The 19,908-nt window shown below is 47.4% G+C and overlaps 1 protein-coding gene across 2 annotated transcripts in view; it reads right to left on the bottom strand.

Moving 5' to 3' along the window:
* LOC140399018 (rab-like protein 6) overlaps nt 1-19,908 on the bottom strand; it is a 202,136-nt gene that overhangs the window by 129,585 nt on the left and 52,643 nt on the right. For both annotated transcript variants that reach the window (XM_072488074.1, XM_072488073.1), the window contains exons 5-6: nt 4,951-5,042; nt 4,222-4,362 (exon numbers count right to left, since the gene is read on the bottom strand). In XM_072488074.1, the coding sequence (XP_072344175.1) occupies nt 4,222-4,362; nt 4,951-5,042 (233 nt within the window). The remainder of the gene's footprint in view (nt 1-4,221; nt 4,363-4,950; nt 5,043-19,908) is intronic.

Here is a 19,908-nt window from a genome sequence, read left to right as displayed (position 1 = left end):
TCCTCATAGCCCTGTATCAATCTCAAACTAATCCCACTGCAGTGCCCTCTCCTCATAGCCCTGTATCAATCCAACACTAATCCCACTGACCTGCTCTCTCCCCATAGCCCTGTATCAATCCCAAACTAATCCCACTGCCCCACTCTCTCCCTATAGTCCTGTATCAATTCCAAACTAATCCCAATGCCCTACTCTCACCCCGTAGCCCTGTATCAATCCCAAACTAATCCCACTGCCCCACTCTCTCCCCATAGCCCTGTATCAATCCCAAACTAATCCCACTGCCCCACTCTCTCCCTATAGTCCTGTATCAATTCCAAACTAATCCCAAGGCCCCACTCTCACCCCATAGCCCTGTATCAATCCCCAAACTACTCCCACTGCCCCACACTTTCTCCATAGCCCTTTATCAATTCCAAACGAATCCCTCTGCCCCACTTTCTCCCCCTGGCCCTGCATCGATCCCAAATTAATCTCCCTGCCCCACTTTCTCCCCATAGCCCTTTATCAATCTCAAACTAATCCCACGACAGTGCTCTCTCCTCATAGCCCTGTATCAATCTCAAACTAATCCCACGACAGTGCTCCCTCCTCATAGCCCTGTATCAATCTCAAACTATTCCCACTGCCCCACTGTCTCCCCATAACCCAATCAATCACAAACTAATCCCAAGGCCCCACTCTCACCACATAGCCCTGTATCAATCCCCAAACTACTCCCACTGCCCCACATTTTCTCCATAGCCCTTTATCAATTCCAAACGAATCCCTCTGCCCCACTTTCTCCCCCAGGCCCTGCATCGATCCCAAATTAATCTCCCTGCCCCACTTTCTCCCCATAGCCCTTTATCAATCTCAAACTAATCCCACGACAGTGCTCTCTCCTCATAGCCCTGTATCAATCTCAAACTATTCCCACTGCCAGCTCTCTCCTCATAGCCCTGTATCAATCTCAAACTAATGCCACGACAGTGCTCCCTCCTCATAGCCCTGTATCAATCTCAAACTATTCCCACTGCCCCACTGTCTCCCCATAACCCAATCAATCACAAACTAATCCCAAGGCCCCACTCTCACCCCATAGCCCTGTATCAATCCCCAAACTACTCCCACTGCCCCACACTTTCTCCATAGCCCTTTATCAATTCCAAACAAATCCCTCTGCCCCACTTTCTCCCCCAGGCCCTGCATCGATCCCAAATTAATCTCCCTGCCCCACTTTCTCCCCATAGCCCTTTATCAATCTCAAACTAATCCCACCACAGTGCTCTCTCCTCATAGCCCTGTATCAATCTCAAACTAATCCCACGACAGTGCTCTCTCCTCATAGCCCTGTATCAATCTCAAACTAATCCCACGACAGTGCTCTCTCCTCATAGCCCTGTATCAATCTCAAACTAATCCCACTGCCCTGCTCTCTCCCCATAGCCCTGTATCAATCTCAGACTAATCCCACTGCCCTGCTCTCTCCCCATAGCCCTGTATCAATCTCAAACTAATCCCACGGCAGTGCGCTCTCCTCATAGCCCTGTATCAATCTCAAACTAATCCCACTGCCCCGCTCTCTCCCCATAGCCCTGTATCAATCCCAAACTAATCCCACTGCGGTGCTCTCTCCTCATAGCCCTGTATCAATCTCAAACTAATGCAACTATAGTGCTCTCTCACCCCATAGCCCTGTATCAATCTCAAACTAATCCCACTGCAGTGCTCTCTCCCCATAGCCCTGTATCAATCTCAAACTAATCCCACTGCGGTGCTCTCTCCTCATAGCCCTGTATCAATCTCAAACTAATGCAACTATAGTGCTCTCTCACCCCATAGCCCTGTATCAATCTCAAACTAATCCCACTGCAGTGCTCTCTCCCCATAGCCCTGTATCAATCTCAAACTAATCCCACTGCGGTGCTCTCTCCTCATAGCCCTGTATCAATCTCAAACTAATGCAACTATAGTGCTCTCTCACCCCATAGCCCTGTATCAATCTCAAACTAATCCCACTGCAGTGACCTCTCCCCATAGCCCTGTATCAATCTCAAACTAATCCCACTGCAGTGACCTCTCCCCATAGCCCTGTATCAATCTCAAACTAATCCCACTGCAGTGCTCTCTCCCCATAGCCCTGTATCAATCTCAAACTAATCCCACTGCAGTGCTCTCTCTCCCTATAGCCCTGTATCAATCTCAAACTAATCCCACTACAGTGCTCTCTCTCCCTATAGCCCTGTATCAATCTCAAACTAATCCCACTGCAGTGCCCTCTCCCCATAGCCCTGTATGAATCTCAAACTAATCCCACTGCAGTGCTCTCCCTCCCCATAGCCCTGTATCAATCTCAAACTAATCCCACGACAGTGCTCTCTCCTCATAGCCCTGTATCAATCACAAACTAATCCCACTGCCCCGCTCTCTCCCCATAGCCCTGTATCAATCTCAAACTAATCCCACTGCAGTGCTCTCTCACCCCATAGCCCTGTATCAATCTCAAACTAATCCCACTGCAGTGCTCTCCCTCCCCATAGCCCTGTATCAATCTCAAACTAATCCCACTGCAGTGCTCTCCCTCCCCATAGCCCTGTATCAATCTCAAACTAATCCCAGGACAGTGCTCTCTCCTCATAGCCCTGTATCAATCACAAACTAATCCCACTGCCCCGCTCTCTCCCCATAGCCCTGTATCAATCCCAAACTAATCCCACTGGCCCACTCTCTCCCCATAGCCCTGTATCAATCCCAAACTAATCCCAATGAGAAAGACAGATTTTAAAAGATATAAGGCAGAGAGTGGGGATAAAGGGGTATTTTTCAGGATGGCAGCCGGTGACTAGTGGTGTGCCTCAGGGGTCTGTGCTGGGACCACAACTTTTCACAGTATACATTAATGATCTGGAAGAAGGTACTGAAGGCACTGTTGCTAAGTTTGCAGATGATACAAAGATCTGTAGAGGGACAGATAGTATTGAGGAAGTAAGGGGGTTGCAGAAGGACTTGGACAAGCTAGGAGAGTGGGCAATGAAATGGTATATGAAATACAATGTGGAAAAGTGTGAGGTTCTGCACTTTAGAAGGAGGAATTTAGGCATAGACTATTTTCTAAATGGGGAAATGCTTCGGAAAGCAGAAGCACAAAGAGACTTGGGAGTCCTTGTTCACAATTCTCTTAAGGTTAATGTGCAGGTTCAGTCGGCAGTTAAGGAGGCAAATGCAATTTTAGCATTCATGTCAAGAGGGCTAGAATACAAGACCAGGGATGTACTTCTGAGGCTGCATAAGGCTCTGGTCAGACCCCGTTTGGAGTATTGTGAGCAGTTTTGGGCCCTGTATCTAAGGAAGGATGTGCTGGCCTTGGAAAGGGTCCAGAGGAGGTTCACAAGAATGATCTCTGGAATGAAGAACTTGTCGTATGAGGAACGTTTGAGGACTCTGGGTCTGTACTCGGAGTTTAGAAGGATAAGGGGGGGATCTTATTGAAACTTACAAGATACTGCGAGGCCTGGATAGAGTGGACGTGGAGAGGATGTTTCCACTTGTAGGAAAAACTAGAACCAGAGGACACCATCTCAGACTAAAGGGACGATCCTTTAAAACAGAGATGAAAAGGAATTTCTTCAGATAGAGCGTGGTGAATCTGTGGAACTCTTTGCCACAGAAGGCTGTGGAGGCCAATTCTCTGAGTGTCTTTAAGGCAGAGACAGATAGGTTCTTGCTTAATAAGGGGATCAGGGGTTATGGGGAGAAGGCAGGAGAATGGGGATGAGAAAATATCAGCCATGATTGAATGGCAGAGCAGACTCGATGGGCCAAGTGGCCTAATTCTGCTCCTATGTCTTATGGTCTTATATGTTTTCCAATCCTCGGAACAGCCGTCCACCTTTGCTTCTTGTTTGTTGATCACATTTTATCCAGATACCCACATTTCGCTCCAAGTGAAACTGCGAATCCAGGTGGGAATGTTGCTGCAGGTCGATTTTTATTTTTTTTAATTGAAAGTACCCAATTATTTTTTCCAATTAAGGGGCAATTTAATTGGCCAATCCACCTACCCTGCACATCTTTGGGTTGTGGGGGCGAAACCCACGCAGATAATGGGCAGAATGTGCAAACTCCACACGGACAGTGACCCGGAGCCGGGATCAAACCTGGGTCCTCAGCACCATAGGCAGCGGTGATAACCACTGCGTCACCATGCCACACTTAGCTGCATGTCGATTTCTGCCTTACCTGTTGCTGCTCTTTATGAAATCCCTGACATCATCAGGCAGGATAACCCGATGCTCTCCCATGTCACGGTGGTTCCCAAGCACACAGACTGGAATGTGATCTGGTACTTTTGGAAGCTCCTTCATGATATAACTGAATGTCCTGCAGAAACAAGGGAGAGTATTAATCAATGCACCTTCTGCCTCCTGAATGAACTAGTCCCTCGACATATTATTATCAAACTAAACAGATGAACCAATGCAGCAACAAGGAAAAAACATTTAAACTAAACTGGATGAAATATCAATCCTTTAGATGCAGCAGTGGACAGTCTACACATTGAAACACAAGAAACAAACCTCAGCAAACATAAAATGAACAAAATGTAGTCATCAGACATTCTGGCAGACACGGAAGTGGAACTAGAAAAGCACAGCACTGCTTCAGGAGTGTTCAGATCTGCATCTCCCAGTTACCTTTAACCTGGTGGACTGCACACGTGAGGTGGGTGAGTGGAGGTGAAGGTTTGTGGGAGGAGGTGAGGGCTCGCGGGGAGCGAGGGGGTCTGCAGGGAGCGAGTGGTACATCCTCAGTGTGCTCATAGTCATGTCTTATTTCTTGACCTGCTGTTCAATTCTACAGCAAGGCGCTGTACAGCAACACATGTGAGGGTCACTACTAAAGCAGCGATTTCTACATTCACAAATCACATACAATGGAGAGCTATAGTGAATATTGAAATATACTGACCACTGTTTGGTGATGTCAAACATCATGATAACGCCATTACAGTTCTTGTAGACATCGAGGAACTCTGCATCCAGAGCCAACTCTGCATCTGACTAACAACAGCATATAATAGAGCGGATTAGAGCATTTTAGAAACAAATTAGTAAATACATTTACACAGCACACTGAACTCAAAAACAAAACATCAATTAGAATCTATCTGGAGTAATTTTTTCTTTTTTAGAAAATATTTTATTGCGGCATTTGTAATTTTCACAGTTTAACATATTAACATCTCTTAAACACCCCTGCGGGCTGACACACGCAAAGAAAGAAAAAACAACCTACTCCCCAGCTACCCGTAAACTATATTCTCTGTCCCTTTGCCACGCCTCCTATTTCCCCCCCCCCCCCCCCCCCCATTTTTTCACCTCCCCCCCCTCCTTACTGCTGACATTCAGTTCCCCTTGAAGTAGTCTATGAACGGCTGCCATCTCAGGGCAAACCCTTGAATTGATCCTCTCAAAACAAATTTAATTTTCTCTAGGCTGGGAAACCCTGCCATATCGCTGATCCACACTCCTGACTTCGGAGGCTCCGAGTCCCTCCATCCCAGCAAATTCCGTCTCCGGGCCACCAGGGATGAGAAGGCCAGAACATCGGCCTGCCTCCCCCCCCCCCTTTGGCCGCCGGATCCTCCAATCCCCCAAATATTGCCAATTCTGGACTCGGAGTTACCCTTCCTTCCAGGACCCCTGACATAATGTCCGCAAATCCCTTCCAGAATCCCCTCAATTTTGGACAAGTCCAAAACTTGGTTGGCCGGGCTACCCCCACATCTGTCCTCCCCCTCGTCAAAGAACCTGCTCATCCGGGCTGCCGTCATGTGGGCCTGTGAACCACCTTGAACTGGATCAAGCTAAGTCTGGCACAGGACGAGGATGAATTGACTCTCTTCGGGGCTTTTTCCCACAGCTCGAATTCTACCTCCCCACCCAGCTCCTCTTCCCACTTCCTCTTCACCTCCCTGATAGGGGCCTCTTCACACTCCATCAGCTCCTTGTATATCTCCGAAACCCTCCCCTCTCCAACCTCTGTTTTTGACATCACCTTATCTTGTAACCCCCTCAGGGGGAGGCGAGGGAAGGTGGGAACCAGCCACCGGACAAAATCCCGTACCTGTAGGTACCGAAACCCGTCCCCGCCCGACAACTCAAACTCCTCCTCTAATGCATCCAAGGTAGGGAAACCCTCCTGAATGAATAGGTCCCCAAATCTCTCAATCCCTGCCCGCCGCCATCCGCTATAGCCCCCATCCAGCACCCCCCCCCCCGGGGCAAACCGGTGATTGTTACAAATCGGTGACTACACTGACACCTCCAATCTCATGTGTTGCTTCCATTGCCCCATACCCTAAGGGCTGCCACCACCACAGGGCTCGTAGAGTACCGAGTCGGCAAAAACGTCCAGGACGCCATCAGGAACGCCTCCAAACTCGTTCTCTTACAGGATGCCGCTTCTACTCGCTCCCACACCGACCCCTCCCCCACTACCCACTTCCTGACCATCGATATGTTGGCCACCCAATAATACAACAAAGAAATGTACAGCACAGGAACAGGCCCTTCGGTCCTCCAAGCCCGTGCCGACCATGCTGCCCGACTAAACTACAATCTTCTACACTTCCTGGGTCCGTATCCCTCTATTCCCATCCTATTCATGTATTTGTCAAGATGCCCCTTAAATGTCACTATCGTCCCTGCTTCCACCACCTCCTCTGGTAGCGAGTTCCAGGCACCCACTACCCTCTGCGTAAAACACTTGCCTCGTACATCTACTCTAAACCTTGCCCCTCTCACCTTAAACCTGTGCCCCCTAGTAATTGACCCCTCTACCCTGGGGAAAAGCGTCTGACTATCCACTCTGTCTATGCCCTCATAATTTTGTAGACCTCTATCAGGTCGCCCCTCAACCTCCGTTGTTCCAGTGAGAACAAACCGAGTTTATTCAACCGCTCCTCATAGCTAATGCCCTCCATACCAGGCAACATTCTGGTAAATCTCTTCTGCACCCTCTCTAAAGCCTCCACATCCTTCTGGTAGTGTGGCGACCAGAATTGAACACTATACTCCAAGTGTGGCCTAACTAAGGTTCTATACAGCTGCAACATGACTTGCCAATTCTTATACTCAATGCCCCGGCCAATGAAGGCAAGCATGCCGTATGCCTTCTTGACTACCTTCTCCACCTGTGTTGCCCCTTTCAATGACCTGTGGACCTGTACCCCTAGATCTCTTTGACTTTCAATACTCTTGAGGGTTCTACCATTCACTGTATATTCCCTACCTGCATTAGCCCTTCCAAAATGCATTACCTCACATTTGTCCAGATTAAACTCCATCTGCCATCTTTCCGCCCAAGTCTCCAGACAATCTAAATCCTGCTGTATCCTCCGACAGTCCTCATCGCTATCCGCAATTCCACCAACCTTTGTGTCGTCTGCAAACTTACTAATCAGACCAGTTACATTTTCCTCCAAATCATTTATATATACTACAAAGAGCAAAGGTCCCAGCACTGATCCCTGTGGAACACCACTGGTCACAGCCCTCCAATTAGAAAAGCATCCCTCCATTGCTACTCTCTGCCTTCTATGGCCTAGCCAGTTCTGTATCCACCTTGCCAGCTCACCCCTGATCCCGTGTGACTTCACCTTTTGTACTAGTCTACCATGAGGGACCTTGACAAAGGCCTTACTGAAGTCCATATAGACAACATCTACTGCCCTACCTGCATCAATCATCTTAGTGACCTCCTCGAAAAACTCTATCAAGTTAGTGAGACACGACCTCCCCTTCACAAAACCGTGCTGCCTCTCACTAATACGTCCATTTGCTTCCAAATGGGAGTAGATCCTGTCTCGAAGAATTCTCTCCAGTAATTTCCCTACCACTGAAGTAAGGCTCACCGGCCTGTAGTTCCCGGGATTATCCTTGCTACCCTTCTTAAACAGAGGAACAACATTGGCTATTCTCCAGTCCTCCGGGACATCCCCTGAAGACAGCGAGGATCCAAAGATTTCTGTCAAGGCCTCAGCAATTTCCTCTCCAGCCTCCTTCAATATTCTGGGGTAGATCCCATCAGGCCCTGGGGACTTATCTACCTTAATATTTTTTGGATCACAATGTGACCCAGGCTATCGACACCCCCTTCTCCAGACTCAACATCTACCAATTCCTTCTCTTTGGTGAATACTGATGCAAAGTATTCATTCAGTACCTCACCCATTTCCTCTGGCTCCACACATAGATTCCCTTGCCTATCCTTCAGTGGGCCAACCCTTTCGCTGGCTACCCTCTTGCTTTTTATGTACGTGTAAAAAGCCTTGGGACTTTCCTTAACCCTATTTGCCAATGACTTTTCGTGACCCCTTCTAGCCCTCCTGACTCCTTGCTTAAGTTCCTTCCTACTTTCCTTATATTCCACACAGGCTTCGTCTGTTCCCAGCCTTTTAGCCCTGACAAATGCCTCCTTTTTCTTTTTGACGAGGCCTACAATATCTCTCGTTATCCAAGGTTCCCGAAAATTGCCGTATTTATCCTTCTTCCTCACAGGAACATGCCGGTCCTGAATTCCTTTCAACTGACACTTGAAAGCCTCCCACATGTCAGATGTTGATTTGCCCTCAAACATCCGCCCCCAATTAGGTTCCCACCTAATATTGTTATAATTAGCCTTCCCCCAATTTAGCACATTCACCCTAGGACCACTCTTATCCTTGTCCACCAGCACTTTAAAACTTACTGAATTGTGGTCACTGTTCCCGAAATGCTCCCCTACTGAAACTTCTACCACCTGGCCGGGCTCATTCCCCAATACCAGGTCCAGTACCGCCCCTTCCCTAGTTGGACTGTCTACATATTGTTTTAAGAAGCCCTCCTGGATGCTCCTTACAAACTCCGCCCCATCTAAGCCCCTGGCACTAAGTGAGTCCCAGTCAATATTGGGGAAGTTGAAGTCTCCCATCACCACAACCCTGTTGTTTTTACTCTTTTCCAAAATCTGTCTACCTATCTGCTCCTCTATCTCCCGCTGGCTGTTGGGAGGCCTGTAGTAAACCTCCAACATGGTGACTGCACCCTTCTTAGCTCAGGAGGGCCAAGCCCCCCTCACCGCGACCCCGTTCCAGGAGTGCCTTCTTTACTCTCGGAGTTTTACCCGCCCACACAAAACCTGAGATCGCCGCGTTCATTTTCCTGAAAAAAGCCTTTGGGATAAAAATCGGAAGACATTGAAAAAAGAAGAGCAGTCTCGGAAGGACCGTCATCTTTACCGTCTGGACCCTCCCCGCCAGCGTCAGCGGGAGCATGTCCCATCTGCGAAAATCCCTTCTCATTTGATCCACCGCTTTGCCCAGATTTAACTTATGAAGCTGCCCCCAATCCTTAGTCACTTGAATCCCCAGATAACTCCTCTCAACCACTCTGAACGGCAACTCCCTCAATCTCTTTTCCTGTCCCGGTGCCTGGATCATGAACATCTCGCTCTTTCCCATATTTAATTTGTAACCTGAAAATCACCCCAATTCTCCTAGTATCTCCATGATTTTGGCCATCCTCCCCACTGGGTCTGTGACATAGAGCAGCAAATCGTCCACATATAGAGAGACTCTGTGCCCCCCCCCCCCCAAACCAGGCATTTGATGGTCTAAGGGCCATTTGCCAAGGGCACTATGGCCAGGGCAAACAGTAATGGGGAGAGCGGACATCCCTGTCTTGTCTCCCTGCAGAGACTAAAATACTCTGACCAGACTCAGTTGGTTCTTACATTTGCCATCGGGGCCTGATATAACAGCCGGACCCAATCCACAAATCCCTGTCCGAACCCAACCTACCCAAAATGTCCCATAGATACTTCCACTCCATCCGGTCGAAAGCCTTCTCCGCGTCCATGGCTACTACCACCTCAACATCGCGCCCCTCTGCTGGTATCATTATAATATTAAGAAGCCGTCTAATATTGGACGTCAGGTGCCTGCCCTTCACAAATCCCGTCTGATCTTCCCCAATTACCTCCGGGACGCAATCCTCTATTCGAGTAGCCAAGATCTTTGCCAGCAATTTAGCATCAACGTTCAGTAGGGAAATTGGCCTGTACGATCCACAGTTCTCCGGGTCCTTATCTCGCTTCAGGATGAGAGAAATTGATGCCTGTGATAGCATTGGGGCGAGTACTCCCACCTCCCGAGACTTGTTAAAAGCCTTTAACCAGGGCGGCCCCAGTAGCCCAGAGAACTTTATAGAATTCCACTGGGAATCCGTCAGGTCCCAGGGCCTTGCCCGATTGCATCGCCCCCAACCCATCTATCACCTCCCCGAGCCAAATTGGGCCCCCCAGGTCTTCCACCAGCTCATCTACCTTTGGGAACTCCAGCCTCTCCAGGAATTGATTCATACCCTCGTCCCAGGCTGGGAATTCCGATTCATATAACCGACTATAAAATTCACAGAACACGTCATTAACCGCCCCCAGGTCTATCACTACCTTCCCTCTCATATCCTTTATTTTCCCTATTTCTCTTGCCGCCTCCTACTTCCTCAGCTGATGTGCCATCACCCTGCTAGCTTTCTCCCCATATTCATGTATTGCCCATTTTGCCCTCCTCAGCTGTCCCTCCGCCTTACCTGTGGAAAGGAGCCTAAATTCCTCAGGAGCTCATCATTCGGAGACTCCGCATACCTCCTGTCCACCTGTAAGATTTCTCCTACCAATCTGTCCAGCTCCGCCAGCTCAGTTTTTTCCCTATGGGCTTGAATCAAAATAAATTCCCCTCTGATAACTGCCTTCAATGCCTCCCAAACCACTCCTGGAGCAGTCTCTCCTGTATCATTGTTTTTTATGTACCCCCGGATGGCCTCCCTCACTCGCTCACAGATCTTATCGTCCGCTAGCAGCCCGGCATCTAATCTCCAATGTGGGTGCTGAGACCTCCCCGTGCTTGCATGTAAGTCTACCCAATGTGCCGCATGGTCTGACACCATAAATGCTGAGTACTCCGTGTCCTCCACCCCAGCTAATAGTGTTTTATTCAGTACAAAGAAATCTATCCTGGAGTATACCTTGTGCACATGGGAGTAAAATGAATATTCCTTGCTCCTTGGCCTCCCAAATCTCTACGGATCCACCCCTCCCATGCGCTCCATGAACCCCGCAATTCCTTCGCCATTGCTTGTACTTTCCCTGACCTAGAACTCGACTGGTCCAGTCTCGGATCCAGGACCGTGTTGAAATCACCTCCCATAACCAGCCGGTGCGAGTCCAGGTCAGGGATCTTCCCCAGCACCTTCCGAATAAACGCGACATCATCCAGTTTGGGGGCATATATATTTACCAGCATATTTACTGCCATTCCCTCCAGCTTTCCACTGACCATAATAAATCTACCCCCCGGGTCTACCTCTATCCTTCCCACCTCAAATGCCACCTTCTTGTTAATCAGGATGGCCACTCTCCTTGTTTTAAAGTCAGTCCCGAATGAAGCACCTGTCCGACCCATCCCTTCTTCAATCTGAATTGGTCTCCCAGCTTCAAGTGTGTCTCCTGCAGCATGGCCACATCCGTTTTTAACAGTCTCAGGTGTGCGAACACACGGGCCCTGTTGACCAGCCCATTCAGTCCACGAACATTCCATGTAACCAGTTTGGTCGGGGGGGGGGGGGGGGGGGGGGGGGGCTCTCGCACCCCCCCACTCCCCTATCGATCAGCCATGACCTTTCCTAGGCTAGCTCTTAGCCCATGCCCGCACTTCCCTTGGTCCACCTCCCGGCAGCTACCGCCCTCTGCTCTCCAACCCCAATCCCCCGAAAGTCCCCCAATCCCCTGAAAGTCCCTTACTCGTCAGCAGTCCCTTCCGCCCCCCTCCCACTCACCTACTCCATCTCTCTTCAGCTCTCCCCCCACTTTGCTCCCGTTAACTGGCTATCCAGCTAGCCTAGCAGCTCTCGCCCCCCCCCCCCCCCCCGCGCCAAGCATTCTGCCACTTGTCGAATCCTCCCCCCCTTAACATAAGTTAGCAACACAATGACATCAAACACAGAAAGCAAACAAACAATCCCCCCAGGGGGAGAGGCCCACCCCCCTCCCTTATCTATCCCATCACCTTCAAACAGAACCAAAACAATAGAAGAGACATCAAACAGGGTAGGAAAAAAATTATGCATGCAGAAACTCAACCACCTTTTTTCCAACAGAAAAAACATCGCAACTCAAAGCCCTTTTCACTGCAATTCGGCACATACAACAAATCAAAATCAAATCAAACAGAAAAAACCCTCCTCCTCCAAACAGAGAAAGAAAGAACCGCACAAAACTTCCCCCCCTCCCCCCTTTCTTAAACAAAACTCAGTCCACCACAATTTAGGTTTTAAGTCCGTATGCATCCACCAAGTTCTTGGTTCTAAGGTAAATGAGTTGATGGCGCAAATCATCGTGAATGACTATGATTTAGTGGCCATTACTGAAACATGGTTAAAGGATGGTCAAGACTGGGAGTTAAATATCCGAGGGTATCAAACTATTCGGAAGGACAGAGTGGATGGTAAGGGAGGTGGTGTAGCTCTGTTATTTAAGGATGACATCCGGGCAACAGTAAGGGATGACATCGGTGCTATGGAGGATAAGGTTGAATCCATTTGGGTGGAAATCAGGAATAGTAAGGCGAAAAAGTCACTGATAGGAGTAGTCTATAGGCCACCAAATAGTAACATTATGGTGGGCAGGCAATAAACAAAGAAATAACTGATGCATGTAGAAATGGTACAGCAGTTATCATGGGGGATTTTAATCTACATGTCGATTGGTTTAACCAGGTCGGTCAAGGCAGCCTTGAGGAGGAGTTTATAGAATGTATCCGTGATAGTTTCCTAGAACAGTATGTAATGGAACCTACGAGGGCACAAGCGGTCCTAGATCTGGTCCTGTGTAATGAGACAGGATTGATTCAGGATCTCATAGGTAGGGATCCTCTCAGAAAGAGCGATCACAATATGGTGGAATTTAAAATACAGATGAAGGTAAAATCAAGCACTAGTGTTTTGTGCTTAAACAAAGGAGATTACAATGGGATGAGAGAAGAACTAACTAAGGTAGACTGGGAGCAAAGACTTTATAGTGAAACAGTTGAGGAACAGTGGAGAACCTTCCAACGATTTTTCACAGTGCTCAGCAAAGGTTTATACCAACAAAAAGGAAGGACGGTAAAAAGAGGGAAAATCGACCGTGGATATCTAAGGAAATAAGGGAGTGTATCAAATTGAAGGAAAAAGCATACAAAGTAGCAAAGATTAGTGGGAGACTAGAGGACTGGGAAATCTTTAGGGGGCAACAGAAAGCTACTAAAAAAGCTATAAAGAAGAGTAAGATAGATTATGAGAGTAAACTTGCTCAGAATATAAAAACAGATAGTAAAAGTTTCTACAAATATATAAAACAAAAAAAGAGTGGCTAAGGTAAATATTGGTCCTTTAGAGGATGAGAAGGGAGATTTAATAATGGGAGATGAGGAAATGGCTGAGGAACTGAACAGGTTTTTTGGGTCGGTCTTCACAGTGGAAGACACAAATAACATGCCAGTGACTGATGGAAATGAGGCTATGACAGGTGAGGACCTTGAGAGGATTGTTGTCACCAAGGAGGTAGCGATGGGCAAGCTAATGGGGCTAAAGGTAGACAGGTCTCCTGGCCCTGATGGAATGCAACCCAGAGTGCTAAAAGAGATGGCTAGGGAAATTGCAAATGCACTAGTGATAATTTACCAAAATTCACTAGACTCTGGGGTGGTCCCGGCGGATTGGAAATTAGCAAACGTGACACCACTGTTTAAAAAAGGAGGTAGGCATAAAGCGGCTAATTATAGGCCAGTGAGCTTAACTTCGGTAGTAGGGAAGATGCTGGAATCTATCATCAAGGAAGAAACAGCGAGGCATCTGGATGGAAATTGTCCCATTGGGCAGACGCAGCATGGGTTCATAAAGGGCAGGTCGTGCCTAACTAATTTAGTGGAATTTTTTGAGGACATTACCAGTGCGGCAGATAACGGGGAGCCAATGGATGTGGTATATCTGGATTTCCAGAAAGCCTTTGACAAGGTGCCACACAAAAGGTTGCTGCATAAGATAAAGATGCATGGCATTAAGGGGAAAGTAGTAGCATGGATAGAGGATTGGTTAATTAATAGAAAGCAAAGAGTGGGGATTAATGGGTGTTTCTCTGGTTGGCAATCAGTAGCTAGTGGTGTCCCTCAGGGATCAGTGTTGGGCCCACAATTGTTCACAATTTACATAGATGATTTGGAGTTGGGGACCAAGGGCAATGTGTCCAAGTTTGCAGACGACACTAAGATAAGTGGTAAAGCAAAAAGTGCAGAGGATACTGGAAGTCTGCAGAGGGATTTGGATAGGCTAAGTGAATGGGCTAGGGTCTGGCAGATGGAATACAATGTGAGATTATCCATTTTGGTAGGAATAACAGCAAAAGGGATTATTATTTAAATGATAAAATATTAAAACATGCTGCTGTGCAGAGACCTGGGGGTGCTAGTGCATGAGTCGCAAAAAGTTGGTTTACAGGTGCAACAGGTGATTAAGAAGGCAAATGGAATGTTGTCCTTCATTGCTAGAGGGATGGAGTTTAAGACTAGGGAGGTTCTGCTGCAATTGTATAAGGTGTTAGTGAGGCCACACCTGGAGTATTGTGTTCAGTTTTGGTCTCCTTACTTGAGAAAGGACGTACTGGCACTGGAGGGTGTGCAGAGGAGATTCACTAGGTTAATCCCAGAGCTGAAGGGGTTGGATTACGAGGAGAGGTTGAGTAGACTGGGACTGTACTCGTTGGAATTTAGAAGGATGAGGGGAGATCTTATAGAAACATATAAAATTATGAAGGGGATAGGATAGATGCGGGCAGGTTGTTTCCACTGGCGGGTGAAAGCAGAACTAGGGGGCATAGCCTCAAAATAAGGCTCAAAAACTCAGATTTAGGACTGAGTTTAGGAGGAACTTCTTCACCCAAAGGGTTGTGAATCTATGGAATTCCTTGCCCGGTGAAGCAGCAGAGGCTCCTTCATTAAATGTTTTTAAGATAAAGATAGATAGTTTTTTGAAGAATAAAGGGATTAAGGGTTATGGTGTTCGAGCCGGAAAGTGGAGCTGAGTCCACAAAAGATCAGCCATGATCTTATTGAGTGGCGGAGCAGGCTCGAGGGGCCAGATGGCCTACTCCTGCTCCTAGTTCTTATGTTCTTATAAAGACCTCCACCTCTTCTGGCAAGCCAAAGTATAGCTCTCGGTTCTCGGAGGTCACCCAGAGACGGGCCGGGTAGAGCAGTCCAAATTTTATGTCTTTCGCATACACCGCCACATTGACTTTATTAAAACTCGCCCTCTTCTTTGCAAGCTCTGCTCCCCAATCCTGATACACCCAGATCTTTGACTCTTCCCAGATGCACTGTTTCGTCTGCCAAGCCCACTTCATAATACATTCCTTATCCAGGAACCGATGCAGCCATACAACAATTGCCCTCGGGGGTTCACGACCCTGGGGCTTACGTAAAAGACCCCTATGGGCCCGATTCACCTCCAACGGCTTGGGGAACGAACCATCCCCCATCAGCTTCTCCAGCATATTCCTCACGTACGCACAGACATCTGATCCCTCCTTTCCCTCTGGCAGACCGACGATCCGGATATTCTGCCTGCGAGAACGATTCTCCAGGTCTTCCACCTTCTCCAACAGCCGCTTCTGCCGCTCCTAGAAGAATGCCAATTTCCATTGCCATCGCGGTGGACTCCTCCTCTCGTTCCGTCGCCCTGGGCAGACGCGGCCAAACTTTGCCTCGTTGTCACTGTACCTGCTGTTTTCTGAGTTTTGCTTCCATCCATCTTTTGATTTCTTCTTTTACAACTATTTTTTGGGCGCCGTTCCATAAATTGGGGGTTGCCTCCTTCTGCTCTCACTTTTATCAACTTATGTTGAGACATTCCTGCGAAAATCCAGCTTAAAAGCCATTAAAAGACCACTGGAGGCAAGAGCTGTTAAATGTGCGACCGTTCACTCCATGGCCACCACCGGAAGCCTATCTGGAGAAATTGTGTTCCATCCTAGGTACAACAGCTCGGAAAGGATATAGTGGCCTTGGGGAGGTGGAGCAGAACAAGCACAGTGATTAGCACTGTTGCTTCATAGCTCCAGGGTTCCAGGTTTGATTCCCAGCTTGGGTCACTGTTTGTGCGGAGTCTGCACGTTCTCCGTGTCTGCGTGGGTTTCCTCCGGGTGCGCCGGTTTCCTCTCACAAGTCCTGAAAGACGTGCTAGTTTGGTAATTTGGACATTCTGAATTCTCCCTCTGTGTTCCCGAACAGGCGCCGGAGTGTGGCGACTAGGGGACTTTCACAGTAACTTCATTGCAGTGTTAATGTAAACCTACCTGTGACAATAAAGATTATTATTATGGGGTTGAAAGAGTTCAATTATGAGGATAAATGGCACAACTAAGACGAAGTGTTTCTGATTAAAGGATTTGATAAAGTAGAAACTATTTCCCCTGGTGGTAGCATCCAGGACCAGGTACAAACCTTAAGTAAAAGCTAGTTCTTTCAGGGGTGTTGTTAGGAACCACTTCTTCACACATTTGTGATATGGTACGAATTAAGTAATGGCATGATGGGAAAACTGGTCAATGGGAAGACTGGTCAAAAGGTTTGAGACAATACCAGAAAGACTAAAACTACTCATTCCAGCTCCCCAGGCCCAGGTAAAGAATGCTGCCCTAACCATTTTCAGACTAGTATGGCCGTAGGCCAACTCTGCATAACTTGAAGTCTGAAAAGATCAGCGAAGGTCGAGCCATTCCAAAACACCGGACCTCGGCAACTCCTGATAAAACTAACTCGGCATAACCCAGGGCTGTAGGAATTTAAAACAAGATAAGTTCAGGAAGAAACAAGTCTATTCCGACCTTTCAATGTTCCCTGCGAGGACTAAATAATGGTATGAGTGATATGACCAAACATGGTCTGGTCTTTGCTTCCGTTTATATTTCCGATCAAACTCCTGACCAGACTGCTGTCACATAATCTTGATAAAGTTAATGTGTAAATATTGAGTTAATTCTCCGCGAAAAGCATGGAACTTGTGAAAGTTTTGTTGACGCTCTCTGGCTTCAAGTTTCAGCCATTACTGCAAGCAGTTGTTTTCGAAAATAAAGCTTGTTATTCTGTCTTAACGAGTGTGTTGAATTTTTCAACTACAGAAGCGGAAATATTGACTTTGACACATTGGTAGTGGAAATCTGAACACCCCTTCAAAAAAACCCTCTGGGGTGCCAGCTGAATTTGTAGTAACTACAAGATTTCTGTTGGGTTAGGACAGCAAAGGATATGAAGCCAAGGTGCGTAGGTGGACTTGAGGTCCTGATAATTCGTGATAATTACAATTCTGGACAGGCTGAAAATAGATAAGTCCCCGGGACCTGATGGGATTTATCCTAGGATTCTCTGGGAGGCCAGGGAAGAGATTGCTGGACCTTTGGCTTTGATTTTTATGTCATCATTGGCTACAGGAATAGTGCCAGAGGACTGGAGGACAGCAAATGTGGTCCCTTTGTTCAAAAAGGGGAGCAGAGACAACCCCGGCAACTATAGACCGGTGAGCCTCACGTCTGTAGTGGGTAAAGTCTTGGAGGGGATTATAAGAGACAAGATTTACAATCATCTAGATAGGAATAATATGATCAGGGATAGTCAGCATGGCTTTGTGAAGGGTAGGTCATGCCTCACAAACCTTATTGAGTTCTTTGAGAAGGTGACTGAACAGGTAGATGAGGGTAGAGCAGTTGATGTGGTGTATATGGATTTCAGCAAAGCGTTTGATAAGGTTCCCCACGGTAGGCTATTGCAAAAAATACGGAGGCTGGGGATTGAGGGTGATTTAGAGATGTGGATCAGAAATTGGCTAGCTGAAAGAAGACAGAGGGTGGTGGTTGATGGGAAATGTTCAGAATGGAGTACAGTCACAAGTGGAGTACCACAAGGATCTGTTCTGGGGCCGTTGCTGTTTGTCATTTTTATCAATGACCTAGAGGAAGGCGCAGAAGGGTGGGTGAGTAAATTTGCAGACGATACTAAAGTCGGTGGTGTTGTCGATAGTGTGGAAGGATGTAGCAGGTTACAGAGGGATATAGATAAGCTGCAGAGCTGGGCTGAGAGGTGGCAAATGGAGTTTAATGTAGAGAAGTGTGAGGTGATTCACTTTGGAAGGAATAACAGGAATGCGGAATATTTGGCTAATGGTAAAGTTCTTGAAAGTGTGGATGAGCAGAGGGATCTAGGTGTCCATGTACATAGATCGCTGAAAGTTGCCACCCAGGTTGATAGGGTTGTGAAGAAGGCCTATGGAGTGTTGGCCTTTATTGGTAGAGGGATTGAGATCCGGTGTCGGGAGATCATGTTGCAGCTGTACAGAACTCTGGTACGGCCGCATTTGGAGTATTGCGTACAGTTCTGGTCACCGCATTATAGGAAGGACGTGGAGGCTTAGGAGCGGGTGCAGAGGAGATTTACCAGGATGTTGCCTGGTATGGAGGGAAAATCTTATGAGGAAAGGCTGATGGACTTGAGGTTGTTTTCGTTGGAGAGAAGAAGGTTAAGGGGAGACTTAATAGAGGCATACAAAATGATCAGGGGGTTAGATAAGGTGGACAGTGAGAGCCTTCTCCCGCGGATGGAAATGGCTGGCACGAGGGGACATAGCTTTAAACTGAGGGGTAATAGATATAGGACAGAGGTCAGAGGTAGGTTCTTTACGCAAAGAGTAGTGAGGCCGTGGAATGCCCTACCTGCTACAGTAGTGAACTCGCCAACATTGAGGGCATTTAAAAGTTTATTGGATAAACATATGGATGATAATGGCATAGTGTAGGTTAGATGGCTTTTGTTTCGGTGCAACATCGTGGGCCGAAGGGCCTGTACTGCGCTGTATTGTTCTAAGTTCTAAGAGTTATGATCCATAGGCTGCTTTTCTCTTTGAGGGGGAGGCTGACTGGTGGTGAGTTAACATGAGGATCACCACACCTCAGGCGAGGGGCAAGGTTGAGAAGGCAGGCCTTCATGAATAACTGCTTTAATGTTAATGCTTCAATGACAGCCAACAGGAAACCGGCTGCAAATAAGTTCTCACTTCAAAGCAAACTGAAATGGTGCAACACAAGATGCTGCCTTTGCTCTACAAATAATGGAAGGTGATGGGACCTGAAGCCAGGTATACATGGGTTAAAGCCCAGCATTGACTGATGTTCAGCAAATCAATGGACGCATGATATTGTTTGTCGAATTGTAATAACTATGTCTTTGTTTTCCTGTGGGTCAGTATGAGGTTGATTCGAGACTTCAATCAGCCTCCTGCTGATCTTCAATTCAACCCCATATCTTCAATTCTACCCCATGCAGTGAACTTCAGACCACATGGAAACAGATCAAAGCTCACAATGGTTAAGGCCAATTCAGAGCACTGTTTACAGGAACAGCATTGATGAGAACTGATGTCAGAAGAACTGACCAATAGATAGCGTTCAAGATAATTCGGGATGAGAAAGGTTATTCAGTCCATCCCACCAGATTGACCAACTTCCAATTGAGTGTGAAATGTTTGCAGGGTTCTGTCACCACTGTCGTCCATTCAACGGTTGATCATTCTGAATTCTCCCTCTGTGTACCCGAACCGGAGTGTGGCGACTAGGGGAGTTTCACAGTAACTTCATAGCAGTGTAATGAAAGCCTACTTGTGACAATAATAAAATGAAGATTATTAGAGATTCTCTATAACGTAGGGCGAGGAGCTGAAAGATGTGAAAATGAGCTGCTGCGATGCCACTAATGGTAGATGGGTGGAATTATAGTGCAACATATTTACATAAATGGTTTTGATT

The sequence above is a fragment of the Scyliorhinus torazame genome, chromosome 22 (assembly GCF_047496885.1).
Source record: "Scyliorhinus torazame isolate Kashiwa2021f chromosome 22, sScyTor2.1, whole genome shotgun sequence".
Taxonomy (NCBI): domain Eukaryota; kingdom Metazoa; phylum Chordata; class Chondrichthyes; order Carcharhiniformes; family Scyliorhinidae; genus Scyliorhinus; species Scyliorhinus torazame.
Note: the sequence above shows the minus strand (reverse complement) of the source record. Positions and strands in the feature narration are given on the sequence as shown.